The sequence below is a fragment of the Oncorhynchus keta genome, chromosome 36 (genome assembly GCF_023373465.1).
Source record: "Oncorhynchus keta strain PuntledgeMale-10-30-2019 chromosome 36, Oket_V2, whole genome shotgun sequence".
Lineage (NCBI taxonomy): Eukaryota > Metazoa > Chordata > Actinopteri > Salmoniformes > Salmonidae > Oncorhynchus > Oncorhynchus keta.
In genome coordinates, this window is record NC_068456.1 from 4,206,382 (window position 1) to 4,223,418 (window position 17,037).

Below are 17,037 nucleotides of genomic sequence, written 5' to 3' on the forward strand. Positions count from 1 at the left end.
GCCGGTCTACACTTCTTCTGTGAGCCTGAACCACTCATCACCTGCAGGAGCTTCGCTCTGGCCGGGAGTCCACGGAGCCAGGTCCCGGCTGAAAACCCAAAACACACTGGAAGCGGGTCAACCCAGTTTAGGAGTGTTGTAGCAAGCTCTGGGCGTATTCTGCCCATGGAAGGAATCAAGCCCACTCTCCCTGCCTGTCCTGACAGTGACTCATCAGGAACCTCCCCAGCTCCTGGTTCATCCTCTCCACCTGCCCGTTGGACTGAGGTCTATACCCAGAAGTGAGGGGGACCATGACCCGAGCTTCTCCATAAAGGCTCTCCATACCCCTGATGTGAATTGGGGGCTACGGTCGGAGACGATGTCTTCCGGAAAGCCATAATGCCAGAAGACCTGCTGGATAGTGACTCAATGACCTGGAGACCAGAAAAAGGGATTAAACGACAGGATTTTGAAAATCTATCCACAACCACCAAAATGGTGTGAAACAATCAGAGGAAGGGAGATCAGTAACAAAGTCAATGGACAGATTGGGACAAGGGACGCTGAGGCACGGGAAGGAGTTTCCCTGCTGGAGCGTTCCGGGGGGGATTTGGTTTGGGCACATACGGAACAGGAGTTGACATAGCGAGTGATGTCCTGCGCCAACTTGGGCCACCAGTACTTCTCAGAGATCGATTGGGTAGTGCGAGAAATACCTGGATCCAGTTACGACAACTGTGTGCCCAGGTCAGCAGCCAATCCCTTATCTCTGTGGGAACGTAGATGCGCTTTGGAGGACAGTTAGTGGGTGCACCAGTGGGTGAACCAGGGTGCATTTTTTGGTGCGCTCCCTAGTGGGATAGTGTTCACACCAGTCCAAACTATCCGAAATAAGGGGGTAAACACAGCAGAGTTTGGAAAAACCACACCAAACCATTTTGGTTTGAAAGCCCCCTAGAGTGAGTGCTTTATCTTATTCCTGATTTATTTCCATTCTCCCTCTTGCAGTAAATCTAGAAATGGACCACTGAGCAGCGACCAGAGGGTTGGTGGTTTAAATCCAAAGTGCCGTTCTCTTCCGTTGAACAAGGCACTACTCCAGGTGCACCGTATTGTGGCTGACCCTTTGCTTCCAACTTTGCAATTGGTCTGTTTGTTTTATCAAGCAGAGACAAATCTCCAGTTCAATGATTAAACTGTAAAGCACTTTTCTAGTATCTATGTCAGCTACAGTAATTCCATAATTCTTACACTGTCAAAGTCTGCTCTCAAGTTACCTTAGCTAATTACTTTTTCTATTGTTGACACCTTAGCTAATTACTTTTTCTATTGTTGACACCAGACAAGACAGAGACAGCAACAGAAGAATAGGTAATGGAGAGAGACAGCAGACAGAACACAGAGACCGCAACAGAAGGATACGTGATGGAGAGAGAAACTCCACACAAGACAGAGACAGCAACAGAAGAATAGGATAAGACAGAGAGAGACACCAGAAGAACAGAACACGCCATAACAGAAGAAACAAAGGAGACAATAACATAGAATTCTAAAAGACAGCAACAGAAGAGGGCAGACAAGACAGACAGCAACAGACGACAAAGAGAGGCGAGGAGGAGTGAGCACACAGTAGACTGTATCACTTAAAGCTGCTCTATCGATTCGAATTACTGCAGAGAGAGAGAGAGTGTGTGTGTGTGTGTGTGTGTGTGTGTGTGTGTGTGTGTGTGTGTGTGTGTGTGTGAGTGTTTGTTTGTGAGAGAGATAGAGAGTGATGGTCACAGAGGCTCATTGGACAGGTCACAGTCTATGTTTGAAGTTATTGAGCGGTTTTTGGCAATACACTGTAGCATAGCAAGCCTTTGACATTACTGTTACACCAAAAACACCTAATTTCTAATGAGATTTTAGGATTGTTAGATGGAGCTGAAAAGTCCCCCCCAAAATATAATTTGCCAAAACTCAGGATATAGTGGTTGCTCAACTAAAGGTTTTGTGATTATGCTGCGGGACATAGAGGTAATTTGTGGTTTAGTACGGTACCCTGCATCATTACTTCATTGATTCAGACCAGTGCAAGGGGGAGTTAGAGCACTGATTATGTCTTTGGGTCCCAAGGTGCTACTATGTCTCTAACGGACACTTACTTTTGTGTTACTACTCGTCAGTATTACTTACTAAAATTGTGGTTACACTAAGATTTTTATTCTAAGAAAAATGTAGACTACAATTAGTCTAAGTGTTGGGATTATGTTGGGATTATTTTTGTCACGTTCTTTCAAAATCGAACCCAGAAGCAGACCAGGACAAGGAGAGCAGGAAGATGAGTATTTATTTACAAGTGAATGTGAATGGGTAGATATATCCAGGTGGCGTAGCGGGCAGCGGTGGTGAGTTGATGGGAGTAAATAGGTGGATCCAATGGGGTAGCGGAATCCTCCGACAACCAGGCGGGAATGGGGTAAATGATCCGGGTGAGTAACTGAAGACAGAACAAACGGAGGTAAGTTTAAGGCAAGCAATACGTAAAAAACAACAAAACAAATTCTATCCAACTTGAGGCTGACACTATGGCACAACATACTGTTCATGGCTAATGATCAGGCAGGGAATGGATGTCAGGTCCGGGCTTATGAAGAGGAGAGATGATGATCAGGACCAGGTGTGCAGACAGCTGATGGGATACAGGTGCGGGTAATCAGAACTCCCAACTGGCTACATTGCCCGGCAACCAGACAGGGTGCGTTCCAGGACTCCGGAAAAAACACTCCAGGACAGAACACAGGCAAAAAACAGACTCAGGAAACAGGATTCGTGACAATTTTGTTCTTACTGTAGTATTGTAGCCTACTCCCGACCATGTTGGACACTGCCCGAGTGGCACAGTGGTCTAACACACTGCATCCAGTGCAATCTGCAATACCTGTGCCGGCCACGACCGGGAGAACCATGAGGTGATGAGAGGCTTTTGATTTCTCTCCCTCTAAAAACAGAAATAAATCATTCTCAATAACAAACTGGCTTTATTTACAAATGAGTAACAATGTCTCACCTCAAGTTCAAGAATGGCCTTTTTCCTCGATTACTTTACACAACGTTTCAAGCAGGACAATATATATTGGTCATATTGGTCATGGCTCCCGAGTGGCGCACAATGGGATTGCCTTGCAGTTCTCCAGCTCAATTCACTGAGATAGCGGTAGGCGCACGAGATTCAAGGCACGAGGGAAGGAGGCACGGGATGGGCCACAGAGCAGCGCACCGAAGATGGACCTAGCCCATGGGGAAGGGAGGAGGAGGAAGGGGGAGCAACACTCTAAGAGGCATTGCATTAATAATGGCACTGACTAGGAAAACGTTCCTGCTGTTCTTAGCGCCTGTCTGCGTGTTCAAACTAAAACAATGTAACTAATAATGGCGCGAAAAATTCCCCTTAGATATGAATTCGGAGGGCCGAAATGATCCAATATTAGAACATTAGACCTCTCACTCAAGGCGTTAGTCAAAATGTATACTTAAATCCGAACTGGATTTAATGAAAAATGACATGAAAAGCGCACATTTGTAAATCCTAAACTAAAGGTAATTGGAAAGGTAGATACAAATTATTTGTAACATTGTGGTTACAATAAAGAATGGTAACAGGATGTAAAAGAAATGCTGACACCAAAGAGAACAGACAAAATGGACATCGTTTTCATCAAGCCAACTTTTTTGTATGGTGCTACCTATTCCAGGGTTAGGATTTTCAAGAGGACTTGAGAATGAAACGGAGCTGAGAGGATCACCAAAACTAAAGGTATTTTGGTTTCAGTCCAAAAAATTAAATAGTAAGAAAAAATGATAATTAATTTTTTTTTTAAATTATAATTTTGTACTAAAAACATGAAAGTGTTTTTGCAGAGCATACTGTACAATCATGTCGACAACCATCAGTGGACAAATGTCTGGACAACAGGCTGCACCGAAAAAACGCATGGTTGCCAAGAAAGCCATTAGTTTTGCTAGATTCTTATCATGTGTATGCAGCATTTGTGTGTTGGAGTCAATTTTAATTCTTAATTGATCTATCGTTTCTATCATAGACCACTGTAATCGATGGGGGCTGAGGGCAGGACCATTCTGCTCATCTGATGAATGTGCACATGGATCAGATTCAAACTTTGAAGACCGAGATCGAGTCACTGAAGGGAGACCAGCAGAAGAGAAACATCTGAGGGCAGAGATACAGGCGACAGCTGATGCATTGGTCTAGAGGCAGGCGGTATTGGCAGAGAATCAGGCGGATAATGGCACGTTGAAGAGGGCAAGAAACGAGATGGAGTCACAATCCATGCCAGGCACACCTGTGAGCTTTGGAACTCCACCTCCGACAGGCAGATTCAACATACGTGGCGGGTTCGTTAGGTCGTCGGTTCACCCTGACATTTCCATTCCTCTTCTGACATTTCTTAAAATCAATCCCATATACTATGTTCTTAAATTCTCTAGTAATGCCAATATTGAAGACTATCAAATGCTTCTCAAAGATGCCCTCTGTTGGTCAAACTAGCATTAATGGAAAAAATGGCTGACAATTAAATAACATGCCATAGAATTCTGCAGCAGCCCACAAGGTGTGCTGCAGTATGACGCAGGTTTTAAAGGAGGAACCACTGTATGTGCTTTGATTGAAACAAAATGCAGAAAAGGCTAATAGTTTCTTAACATCATCTGCTCTAATTCTCTAATGAAACAGCAATTAAAGATGTAAACTTATACAGTGCATTCGGAAAGTATTCAGACCCATTCACTTTTTCCACATTTTGTTACATTTTGTTACATTTTGTTACATTTTGTTACATTTTGTTATTTTCCCCCCCATCAATCTACACACAATACCCCATAATGACAAAGTAAAAACAGGTTTTTATAAATGTTTGCAAGTTTTTGTTTTTTAATACCTGAAATATATCACATTTACAAACAATACCAGTCAAACATTTGCAACACACCCACCCATTCAACAGTTTTCCTTTATTTTTACTATTTTCTCAGTACATTGTAGAATAATAGTGAACACATCAACACTATGAAATAGCACATATGGAATCATGTGGTAACCAAAAATGTGTTAAACAAATCAAAATAGATTTTAGATTCTTCAAAGTAGCCACCCTTTGCCTTGATGACAACTTTGCACACTCTTGGCATTCTCTCAACGAGCTTCATGAGGAATACATTTCCAACAGTCCTGAAGGAGTTCCCACATTTGCTGAGCACTTGTTGGCTGCTTTGCCTTCACTCTGCGGTCCAACTCATCCCAAACCATCTCAACTGGGTTGAGGTTGGGTGATTGTGGAGGCCGGGTCATCTGATGCAGCACTCCATCACTCTCGTTCTTGGTCAATTAGCCCTTACACATCCTGGAAGTATGTTTGGTCATTGTCCTGTTGAAAGATAAATGATAGTCCCACTAAGTGCAAACCAGATGGGATGGCGTATTGCTGCAGAATAATGTGGTAGCCATGCTGGTTCAGTGTGCCTTGAACTCTAAATAAATCACTGAGTGTCACCAGCGAAGCACCCCACACAGCAAAGCATCCTCCTCCATGCTTCACAGTAGGAACCACACATGCAGAGATAATCTGTTCACCTACTCTGAGCCTCACAAAGACACCGCAGTTGGAACCAAAAATCTGATTTCCACAGGTATAATTTCCATTGCTCGTGAAAGCAAGTCTCTTCTTATTATTGGTGTCCTTTAGTAGTGGTTTCCTTGCAGAAATTCGACCATAAAGGCCTTATTCATGCAGTCCTCTCTGAACAGTTAATGTTGAGATGTATCTGTTACTTGAACTCTGCGAAGCATTTATTTGGGTTGCAATTTCTGAAGCGGGTAACTGTAATGAACTTATCCTCTGCATCAGAGGTAACTCTGGGTCTTCCTTTCCTGTGGCGGTCCTCATGAGAGCCAGTTTCATCATAGCTCTGGATGATTTTTGCGATTGCACTTGAAGTAACTTTCAAAGTTCTTGAAATGTTCCGTATTGACTGACCTTCATGTCTTAAAGTAATGATGGACTGTCGTTTCTCTTTGCTTATTTGAGCTACTCTTGCCATAATATGGAAATAGGGCTATCTTCTGTATACACCCCCCCCCCTCCATATGTGTTATTTCATAGTTTTGATGTCTTCACTATTATTCTACAATGTAGAAAATAGTAAAAAGTAAAGAAAAACCCTTGAATGAGTAGGTGTTCTAAAACTTGACCGGTAGTTCAATTTATAACAGGGCGATCCAACCCTGTTCCAACCCTAGTCTAGCACATCTGATTCTAATAATTAGCTAGGTTTATAAGATGAATTGGGTTAGTTACAACTAGGGTTGGAGTGATGGTATTACTCCAAGAACAGCGTTGAAGAGCCATGTTAAGCTATTCAATAGGCTACATCTGTCGGTACAAACTTTGAGGAAATGATGATGTAATTTACATACTTTTTGCACCACGGCAGGTAAGATCTGTGGTAGGTCTGTAGCCGGTGATGTCTGTCTGCTGCATGTGTTCCCTGCTGGCTTCATCCATCTGAGCAGAAGCCAAAATGCAACTGTCCCATGCTCATTACGAACAGGGTAAATACAGTACCTTGAATGACATCCCCATGGACAACTCCTCCATTCACCTGGAGACTTTGTGCCATTATTTTTGATCTGCCGCTGACCATATTGTAGCCTTCTTCTCCATTTACATTGTGTCATAGCCTACCCTTGGATTAGCCTACACTGTAATTCATTACACTGGACACATTTATTTTACCGCACCATCATGGCAATCCAATGCATGCACGATTTATGCAATAAACTAAGATATATTGTGGCTCTGTACAATTGTTTTGGGCTGTGCTATAGAAGGCTATGTCAGTCCGCTAATATAGGACTAGTAAAGGCCCAGTGCACTACTTTTGTGACCGATTCAGGAATCTAGGCATATGTCTCAAGTCACGACTTCACAGGAGAGCGGTTTGAATGTAAAAAAATTGGGGGTTTTTCTTCTTCTAGAAAATGTGAACTTTCATGTGCCTTAATATCAAACGTGTATGCCATCTGTAAATATGAATAAAATAGTTAAATTACGACCCTAGTTGGTTTAGCCACAGAAAAAGTGAGCAACCTTCCCGCTAGTCATGATTGGCTGAGATAATGAGTGGGCTAGACATGCCGAGAGATGAGTTTGGATTGGTCTGCCAAATAGCACGCGTCTGTCTATTGGAGCTGGTCAGTATGTCTAGGAAATTCTGTCAAACGCTGCTTTTTCATGTATAGTGTAGTAAAACTGCATAAACCTAAATGTCAAGTTAAAGTGAACGGTTAGCTATCTAATGTTATGTGTATGCTCTCCACTTTCTGGAGGACCGAGTTTTGAAATCAGTGGAATTCGAGAATGATAGATAAGGAGATGGAGAAAACACCAGCCCGGGTCAGACAGGAGACGCGTCCAACCATAATGTATACTGGTAAGATAGTCTAGCTAGCTACATTTTCAGATAATACACATTTCTAATTTTGACAGAAAGTGATTTAATTTCAAGTGTACTGTTAGCTAGCTAACATTAGCTGGCTGGGTCGCTAGCTAACGTTATGTGTATGATCTTATTCTTCGTATCTCAGATGCATTTGCTTGACTAGTTATAACCATAAGTCCTGGTTAGTTAGCTACCTGCAGATAAATGTATTCATTGTTTAGCTATCTAGCTACATTTCTTAACAAAATACTCTCATTTTAGCATGCCAGAGTGCAGAATAACTGATTAATATTTGAACTCTCAACACCTGTTGAACATGTCCGTTGTCAGTAAACATCGGAAACAAAGCGTAATTCAATTGTAACGCTCTGGATAACATGAAAACAGCCAAACCAGCTCTGCAAGGAAGAGTAAAATGGTCAAAGTGGGGTGTTCTGTCATTACGGCAGGGTAGCCTAGTGGTTAGAGTGTTGGACTAGTAACCAAAAGGTTGCAAGTTCAAATCCTGAGCTGACCAGGTACAAATCTGTCGTTATGCCCCTGAACAGGCAGTTAACCCACTGATCCTAAGCCGTCATTGAAAATAAGAATTTGTTCTTAACTGACTTGCCTAGTTAAGTAATAAAAAAATTAAATGTGTCTGGAAGTAGCTAGCCAATGTTTGCTTGACTGTTCTCTCGTTATGTAGCTGGCAAGTTAGTACAGAATGCACAGATCAACCCTTTAAGAGATGGTGGGCCTAAAGCTTAAGTTGGTGTGAACAATGCTGAATGGGTGTAGACAAAGAAGGGCTCTCCAATAATAGTAACAAAACATTGAAAGACTGTTTTCTCATAGTGAATTTACAAGTTGATCAACTTTCAAAGCAGAATTACTTTCCCATTGACTGTATGATATACCATTTTGTAGCACTGTCTCTACTTTTATCTATTGCAAAAAAACCAAAAATTCAAATGTTGCTACATAAGACCGAATCCAGGTGGTGACTCACTTTTGTGAAAAACATTTGTTTGTGCCTATGCTAGAGATTGCTATATAGGCAAACTAATATAATACTAGTAAAGGCCCAGTGCACTACTTTTGTGATTTGTTTTTATTTTTTATTACGATTTTCAGGGTTTGCTGCACCACCCTCAGCACCCCATTTCCTGCGTCTATGGAGAGGAGTATCGCTTTTGTGCGCTTGCGCGAATCAATCCGGTGACCAAAAACCTGATAATCCTAGTGTGTGAGTGTGTCTGTAAATGTGTGTGTTCGCAGGCAACAAGCGCGTGTCGCTCACTGGTGGAGAGAGACAGAAGCCACTTTGGGTAGAGGAGAACGCACATCACCAGAGCAGTCCGGTCTGAAACTGAAATAACGAATTAACAGGCTACCAACGGGCTTGTCATTTAATAACATTTTATCAACCGTTAACTACACATGATTAAAGGAGAGAAAAAAAACAAAAAACACCATAAAACACAATTGAGATTCATCCTCAATAGTTTCCGTTCCAGCACCGGGAAATATGAAGACTAAAAACCGGGAGCAAAGCTTGTCTGATTCCAGAGAATTGGATGGATCGTATGACCAGCTGACTGGTGAGTGATGGGCTTTCCCAGCCCCGGCTTTATTAGACCAGTGAAAGATGCCATATGACTCTCGAAAAACTGGAATAGTTCTGTAGCCAATATATCCTAAAACGGTTTGCTTATAAAATTGTTTTAAGCTTGTGCTAGTCTACTTTCGATGCTTCTCAATTGTCATTTAGTGCGCGACCTGTTGTAAATAAAGTGTTGAAGCAGACAATGAAGGCTATATCGAAGTCTTTAAAAAAAGCGAGCAGCCTTTAATAACCTCATCTAATTACACAATGTATATATTGATTATGATATATAATTGTACATATATGTCATATTGTATCTTTTGTTGTGTTCACATGCATGTTGTTGCGTGAATTGTTAGTGCATGGCGATGGAATCTGTGCGTGGCGCTCAATTTTGCTGACCTGGCTTTTCTACGGGAGTCCATTGGCTGTCAGATTGAGATGCCCAAAGCGCATCTGGATTGGAGAAATTGGTGCTGGCCTTGAAGTCTTGGTGATATAAAATAAAGTTAGTCATGTTAGTGAAAGTGTGCCTTTTCTAATCACACAAACCAAATTCTGCTTTCTAATTTTTAGGACTGTTTTGCAAAATAGTTGTTGACTTATTATCTTGGGGTCTATATTTAATGAGCTTTGCCATGCTAAACTATTTGAGTTTGTAGTCCTACTGGTTTTTGCCACACATTATGTTTATTTTCTTGTGTGTGTGTGTGTGTGTGTGTGTGTGTGTGTGTGTGTGTGTGTGTGTGTGTGTGTGTGTGTGTGTGTGTGTGTGTGTGTGTGTGTGTGTGTGTGTGTGTGTGTGTGTGTGTGTGTCCATCAGGATTTTAGAATGTCACCTAGATGTGTGTTGCCAGAATGTCAAGACACTTTTAATTAAAAACAAAAACTGTGTGTGTGTGTGTGAGTACAGACATTCAGCAATACCAAACCCTCACATAATATAAGCAGAGTTTAGAAGAGGAACTGCAGACAATACTATTATTGTTATATAATTAATGGACTGTATAGGTGTGTGTGTGTGTGTGTGTGTGTGTGTGTGTGTGTGTGTGTGTGTGTGTGTGTGTGTGTGTGTGTGTGTGTGTGTGTGTGTGTGTGTGGTGTGTGCACATGCCTATGTGGATGTAATGTGTGTGCTTTGCAAGCTTTCCAAACACTGCCATTCCTTAATGCTCGGTGATGTACCATGAAACACCATTTGTCTGTTTAGTGCCAGCTGCTGGATTGAAATGATAGCATTTGTGGCCAAGGATATTGTTACTCTACAAGAGGCAGGCCATGCACTGGCTGCCGGACACACACAAGCAGACACACACCCACACCCACACACACACACACACACACACACACACACACACACACACACACACACACACACACACGCACATGCACACACACGCGCGCACACGCACACGCACACACGCACATACACACACACACTTTGTTTGCCCAGAGACTGTGCTGGGCCAATCTAATCACTACTCTACTGCTGCTGCATTAGGAGCTACACAACCATTTGTAGCCAATTTAATGCATAACAAATAAAGCTATGATTCCATTCCTGGGTCCTAGCCAGGAGGTCTGTCTGTGCGGGCTCACATAGAATTAGAATGAGTTGTTCTTAGAATTAGTAAGTCTAATTCTATGGATTTTGCTCTGACGGGTGTGTGTCTGTTTGTGCGTGCATGCATGCGCGCGTGTGTGTATTTGAGGATCAACGCCTGTCTAGTCTGTAAGCTTTGACTTGTTTTGGGGGGTGACGTTGTGAGGCTGCACATGGGAAAGTTCTTCCCGGAAAGATCATTTAGAATCAGTCTGTCCCTCGGTTCTGTATGAACAGCTGAAAGGCAGGCTCCAGAATCCACTAGAGGGATTATTGGGGAGGCTCTGTGTGCTGTCTCTGTTACTTTAAGCCAAGACTGAACCAAAAAAGACATTCCATTGGACAAACGGAATGGTTTAACGTTTAATAGTAATCTCTAAAATAAGAATTTTGAGATGTTCTTTAGAAGTCGATGCTTTTGTTCCTGCAATAGCCTGACAATGGCCTATGCTCTCCAAACATATTCTGTCAGCGGCAAATAGATGAAGGATATTTTTCCTGTCATCTCGTGAACATGACCCTGGACTAGCCACAATATGCTTTCTCCTAATTTTTCTGTACTTCTCCTTTGTCTTGCTCACTGACCAAGTTTTCCTGAAGGTCCCTTCTTCGCTTGTCCTTGTGGAGGGAAGTCAGATGACTTTCTAAAGTGAAGGTGTGAATAAGTGAACTAGTGCAGGGGAGCAATTCCCATCCTGACTTTGTTTAATGGGTTTTAGAAAGCTGTCAGTAGCTAAGTTTCCATCCAATTGGTGACACATTTATATGCAAATATTCTAAGATCTACATTTTAAAAAATATCCGTATTTTCCCACTAGTGTTGTTTCCACCAAAAGAACTTGTTGCGGATAAAAGTCTGTGCGTGATGAGGTAGTGCACACAAAATGTACTTTTTCATGTACCAAATAAAAATCTAAAGTTCAATGTGTTTCCATCGTATTTTCAACTCTACCGATAGATTTGTCACAAAAACTATTACATTATTAAATAGCAAATGTGCCTACTCTGATCTTTGCATCTGCGCTCTAGCCAACAGCTCGCAGATACAGTGCGGGCAGGCTAGTCTATTGTACATGATGATATTATTATGGATAATATTTGTATCTGTCAAACAGCAGCATCAATCATGTCACCAGAATTATACCCTCAATATTTCTTTGAAAGGAGCATCAAGATCACCGTACACTTTCACCACCCTGTTAATTTCCTCATTCCATCTGTAACCTAGTAAACTGCATGGTTTCCTGAGTCATAGTGGCAGGACCACACACCATATCATCGCTTGACTCCAAGTTTACTTTGATATGATGGTTATTCTATCAATATTTTCGCGTAAAGGTATTTCCACCACCATTTCTCGCATCGTTCATTTTACAGACACAAAAAGATGGACTGGATGTCGAACGAAAAAATTATCTATTGGCATTTATTGTACCAAAACTACCTGTTCCCATTACAGCTGTCGTGAATTGTTTTCTACGGTATGACTTTAATTGCATAAAAACTGTGGATGGAAGCGTGGTTTGTATGGCTAAAGGGATTGCCGTGAATTTGACAATATCTTAAAGATAGCAAAGTTGCAAATAATTTACTGTCTTTGTCACGCCCTGGCCATAGAGAGGCTTTTATTCTCTATTTTGGTTAGGCCAGGGTGTGACTAGGGTGGGCATTCTAGTTTCTTTATTTCTATGTTTTCTGTTTCTATGTTTTTGCCGGGTGTGGTTCTCAATCAGGTACAGCTGTCTATTGTTGTCTCTGATTGGGACTCATACTTAGGCAGCCTGTTTTTTTGTGGGTACTTGCCTTTGTTAGTGGTCTGTATAGCCCTAATCAGCGTCACATAAGTTTTTTTTTGTGTCTCTTGTTTTTGTTGGTGTCATTCTAAATAAAGGAGAAATGTATGCTTACCACGCCTCACCTTGGTCCGGTCATTTACCTGACGACGTTCGTGACAGTTTCATATTGCAGTACACCTACCTACTGCAGTACACCTACCTATCTAGAGTATCAAAGCAAGTACTGTGTAATGAAACACATTCTACAACAGGTTGGTCAAAACAAGCATTGTGATAGGTTGAGACGCATTCTAAGCCATACTAATAAACCAGTTTAGCGTGGGTAAGCCTATGACTCAAAAATGGGCATCTCGTTTTCTGTTCCATCTGAGAAATCCCTATGCATCCAGAGTCCCATCAGCCCAGCCAGCCAAATCATTTGATCTCACCTGTAAAAAAACATCTAGACATTATTTCCCCTTTCTTCTAGCCTAACCTGTGGTTTGCAACAGCAAAATGTTTTTTTTTACAAACTTTGTTGTCTATCTCTCGACATTTGCAGCATTGTTTCAATATTGAAATTCGATAACCAATGTCCTATTGAGAATTAATGTGTCAGGACTAGATGGACATATTTTCTCAGCCAGTCAAAATCATGAGTAAGCGTACTTATATGGATATTTACAAATAAATTAAATCAAATCAAATGTATTTATATAGCCCTTCTTACATCAGCTGATATCTCAAAGTGCTGTACAGAAACCCAGCCTAAAACCCCAAACAGCAAGCAATGCAGGTGAAGAAGCACAGTAGCTGGGAAAAACTCCCTAGAAAGGCAAAACCTAGGAAGAAACCTAGAGAGTAACCAGGCTATGAGGGGTTACTACCGCTCCTGCGGTAGAGACTAGAGAATTGAAAACAGCAAGTCTGGGACAGGTAGCACGTCCGGTGAACAGGTCAGTGTTCCATAGCCGCAGGCAGAACAGTTGAAACTGGAGCAGCAGCACAGCCAGGTGGAATGGGGACAGCAAGGCATCATCATGCCAGGTAGTCCTGAGGCATGGTCCTAGGGCTCAGGTCCTATGAGAGAGAGAAAGAAAGAGATAATTAGAGAGAGCATACTTAAATTCACACAGGACACCGGATAAGACAGGAGAAGTACTCCAGATATAACAGACTGACCCTAGCCCCCCGACACATAAACTACTGCAGCATAAATACTGGAGGCTGAGACAGGAGTGGTCAGGAGACACTGTGGCCCCACCGATGATATCCCCGGACAGGGCCAAACAGGCAGGATATAACCCCACCCACCTTGCCAAAGCACAGCACCCACACCACTAGAGGGATATCTTCAACAACCAACTTACCACCCCGAGACAAGGCCGAGTATAGCCCACAAAGATCTCCGCCACGGCACAACCCAAGGGGGGCGCCAACCCAGACAGGAAGATCACGTCATTGACTCAACCCACTTAAGTGACGCACCCCTCCTATGGAGGAAGAGCACCAGTAAGCCTGTGACTCAGCCCCTGTAACAGGGTTAGAGGCAGATAATCCCAGTGGAGAGAGGGGAACCGGCCAGGCAGAGACAGCAAGGGTGGTTCGTTGCTTCAGAGCCTTTCCGTTCACCTTTACACTCCTGCAGACCTTGCAGACCATTCCATGAAAATGGAGCTCTATATGAGAAAGCCCTGCCTCCAGCTGTTTGCTTAGAAATTCTAGGGACAATTAGGAGGCCTGCGTCTTGTGACCGTAGCATACATGTAGGTATGTACGGCAGGACCAAATCGGAAAGATAGGTAGAAGCAAGCCCATGTAATGCTTTGTAGGTTAGCAGTAGAACCTTGAAATCAGCCCTTGCCTTAACAAGAAGCCAGTGTAGGGAGGCTAGCACTGGAGTAATATGATCACATTTTTTGTTTCTAGTCAGGATTCTAGCAGCCGTATTTAGCACTAACTGAAGTTTATTTAGTGCTTTATCTGGGTAGCCTGAAAGTAGAGCACTGCAGTTGTTTAACCTAGAAGTAACAAAAAAAAGCATGGATTCATTTTTCTGCATAATCTTTGGACAGAAAGTTTCTGATTTTTGCAATGTTACATAGATGGAAAAAAGCTGTCATTGAAACAGTCTTGATATGTTTGACAAAAGAGAGATCAGGGTCCAGAGTAACGCCGAGGTCCTTCACAGTTTTATTTGAGACGACTGTGCAACCATTAATATTAATTGTCAGATTCAACAGAATATTTCTTTGTTTCTTGGGACCTAGAACAAGCATCTGTGTTTTGTCCGAGTTTAAAAGTAGAAAGTTTGCAGCCATCCACTTCCTTATGTCTGAAACACAGGCTTCTAGCGAGGGCAATTTTAGGGCTTCACCGTGTTTCATTGAAATGAACAGCTGTGTGTCATCCGCATAGCAGTGAAAGTTAACATTATGTTTTCGAATGACATCCCCAAGAGGTAAAATATATAGTGAAAACAATAGTGGTCCTAAAACGGAACCTTGAGGAACACCGAAATTTACAGTTGATTTGTCAGAGGACAAACCATTCACAGAGACAAACCGATATCTTTCCGACAGATAAGATCTAAACCAGGCCAGAACTTGTCCGTGTAGACCAATTTGGGTTTCCAATCTCTCCAAAAGAATGTGGTGATCGATGGTATCAAAAGCAGCACTAAGGTCTAGGAGCACGAGGACAGATGCAGAGCCTCCGTCTGACGCCATTAAAAGGTGATTTACCATCTTCACAAGTGCAGTCTCAGTGATGTGATGGGGTCTAAAACCAGACTGAAGCATTTTGTATACATTGTTTGTCTTCAGGAAGGTAGTGAGTTTCTGCGGAACAGCAACAGAGGAATGGAAGATTCGATATAGGCCGATAGTTTTTTCTATTTTCTGGGTCAAGATTTAGTTTTTCAAGAGAGGCTTTATTACTGCCCCTTTTATTGAGTTTGGTACACATCCGATGGATAGAGAGACGTTTATTATGTTCAACATAGGAGGGCCAAGCACAGGAGGCAGCTCTTTCAGTAGTTTAGTTGGAATAGGGTCCAGTATGCAGCTTGAAGGTTTAGAGGCCATTATTATTTTCATCATTGTGTCAAGAGATATAGTACTAAAACACTTGAGTGTCTCTCTTGATCCTAGGTCCTGGCAGAGTTGTGCAGACTCAGGACAACTGAGCTTTGGAGGAATACGCCGATTTAAAGAGGAGTCCGTAATTTGCTTTCTAATGATCATGAACTGTTCCTTAAAGAAGTTCATGAATGTATTACTGCTGAAGTGAAAGCCATCCTCTCTTGGGGAATGCTGATTTTTAGTTAGCTTTGCGACAGTATCAAAAATTAATTTAGGATTGTTCTTATTTTCCTCAATTAAGTTGGAAAAATCGGATGATCGCGCAACAGTGAGGGCTCTTTGATACTGCACGGTACTGTCTTTCCAAGCTAGTCGGAAGACTTCCAGGTTGGTGTGGAACAATTTCCGTTCTGATTTTCTGGAAGCTTGCTTCAGGGCTCAGGTATTTTCTGTATACCAGGGAGCTAGTTTCTTATGAAAAATGTTTTTAGTTTTTAGGGGTGCAACTGTATCTAGGGTATTACGCAAGGTTAAATTGAGTTCCTCAGTTAGTTGGTTAACTGATTTTTGTCCTCTGACGTCCTTGGGTAGGCAGAGGGAGTCTTGAAAGGCATCAAGGAATCTTTGGGTTGTCTGAGAATTTATAGCACGGATTTTGATGCTCCTTGGTTGGGGTCTGAGCAGATTATTTGTTGCGATTGCAAACATAATAAAATGGTGGTCCGATGGTCCAGGATTATAAGGAAAAACATTTATTCCATGGGACAAAACTAGGTCCAGAGTATGACTGTGACAGTGAGTAGGTCCAGAGACATGTTGGACGATGATGGCTCCGAAAGTCTTTGGACTTTACCATGTGAATATTGAAATCACCAAAATTAGAATATTATCTGCTATGACTAAAAGGTCCGATAGGAATTCAGGGAACTCAGTGAGGAACGCTGTATATGGCCCAAGAGGCCTGTAAACAGTAGCTATAAAAAGTGATTGAGTAGGCTGCATAGATTTCAAAGATTACATTTTTTTTTTTTTTGTAAATTGAATTTTGCTATTGTAAATGTTAGCAACACCCCCGCTTTTGCGAGATGCATGGGGGATATGGTCACTCGTGTAACCAGGAGGTGAGGCCTCATTTAATTTAACACAGTAAATTCATCAAGCTTAAGCCATGTTTGTCAGGCCAATCACATCAAGATTATGATCAGTGATTAGTTCATTGACTATAACTGCCTTTGAAGTGAGGGATCTAACATTAAGTAGCCCTATTTTGAGATGTGAGGTATCACGATCTCTTTCAATAATGGCAGGAATGGAGGAGGTTCTTTATTCTAGTGAGATTGCTAAGGCGAACACCGCCATGTTTAGTTTTGCCCAACCTAGGTCGAGGAACAGACACGGTCTCAATGGGGATAGCTGAGCTAACTACACTGACTGTGCTAGTGGCAGACTCCACTGAACTGTTAGCTAACAGCCTGCTGCCTGGCCTGCACCCTATTTCATTGT

At 42.2% G+C, this 17,037-nt stretch overlaps 1 protein-coding gene across 1 annotated transcript in view; it reads left to right on the forward strand.

Annotated features, from left to right (window-relative positions):
• The first annotated feature begins 8,696 nt into the window (after positions 1 to 8,696).
• LOC118369384 (Kv channel-interacting protein 2-like) overlaps positions 8,697 to 17,037 on the forward strand; it is a 197,106-nt gene continuing 188,765 nt past the window's right edge. Inside the window, exon 1 of the mRNA XM_052498346.1 lies at positions 8,697 to 9,068. Within this exon, the coding sequence (XP_052354306.1) occupies positions 8,996 to 9,068 (73 nt within the window). The 5' untranslated portion in view covers positions 8,697 to 8,995. The remainder of the gene's footprint in view (positions 9,069 to 17,037) is intronic.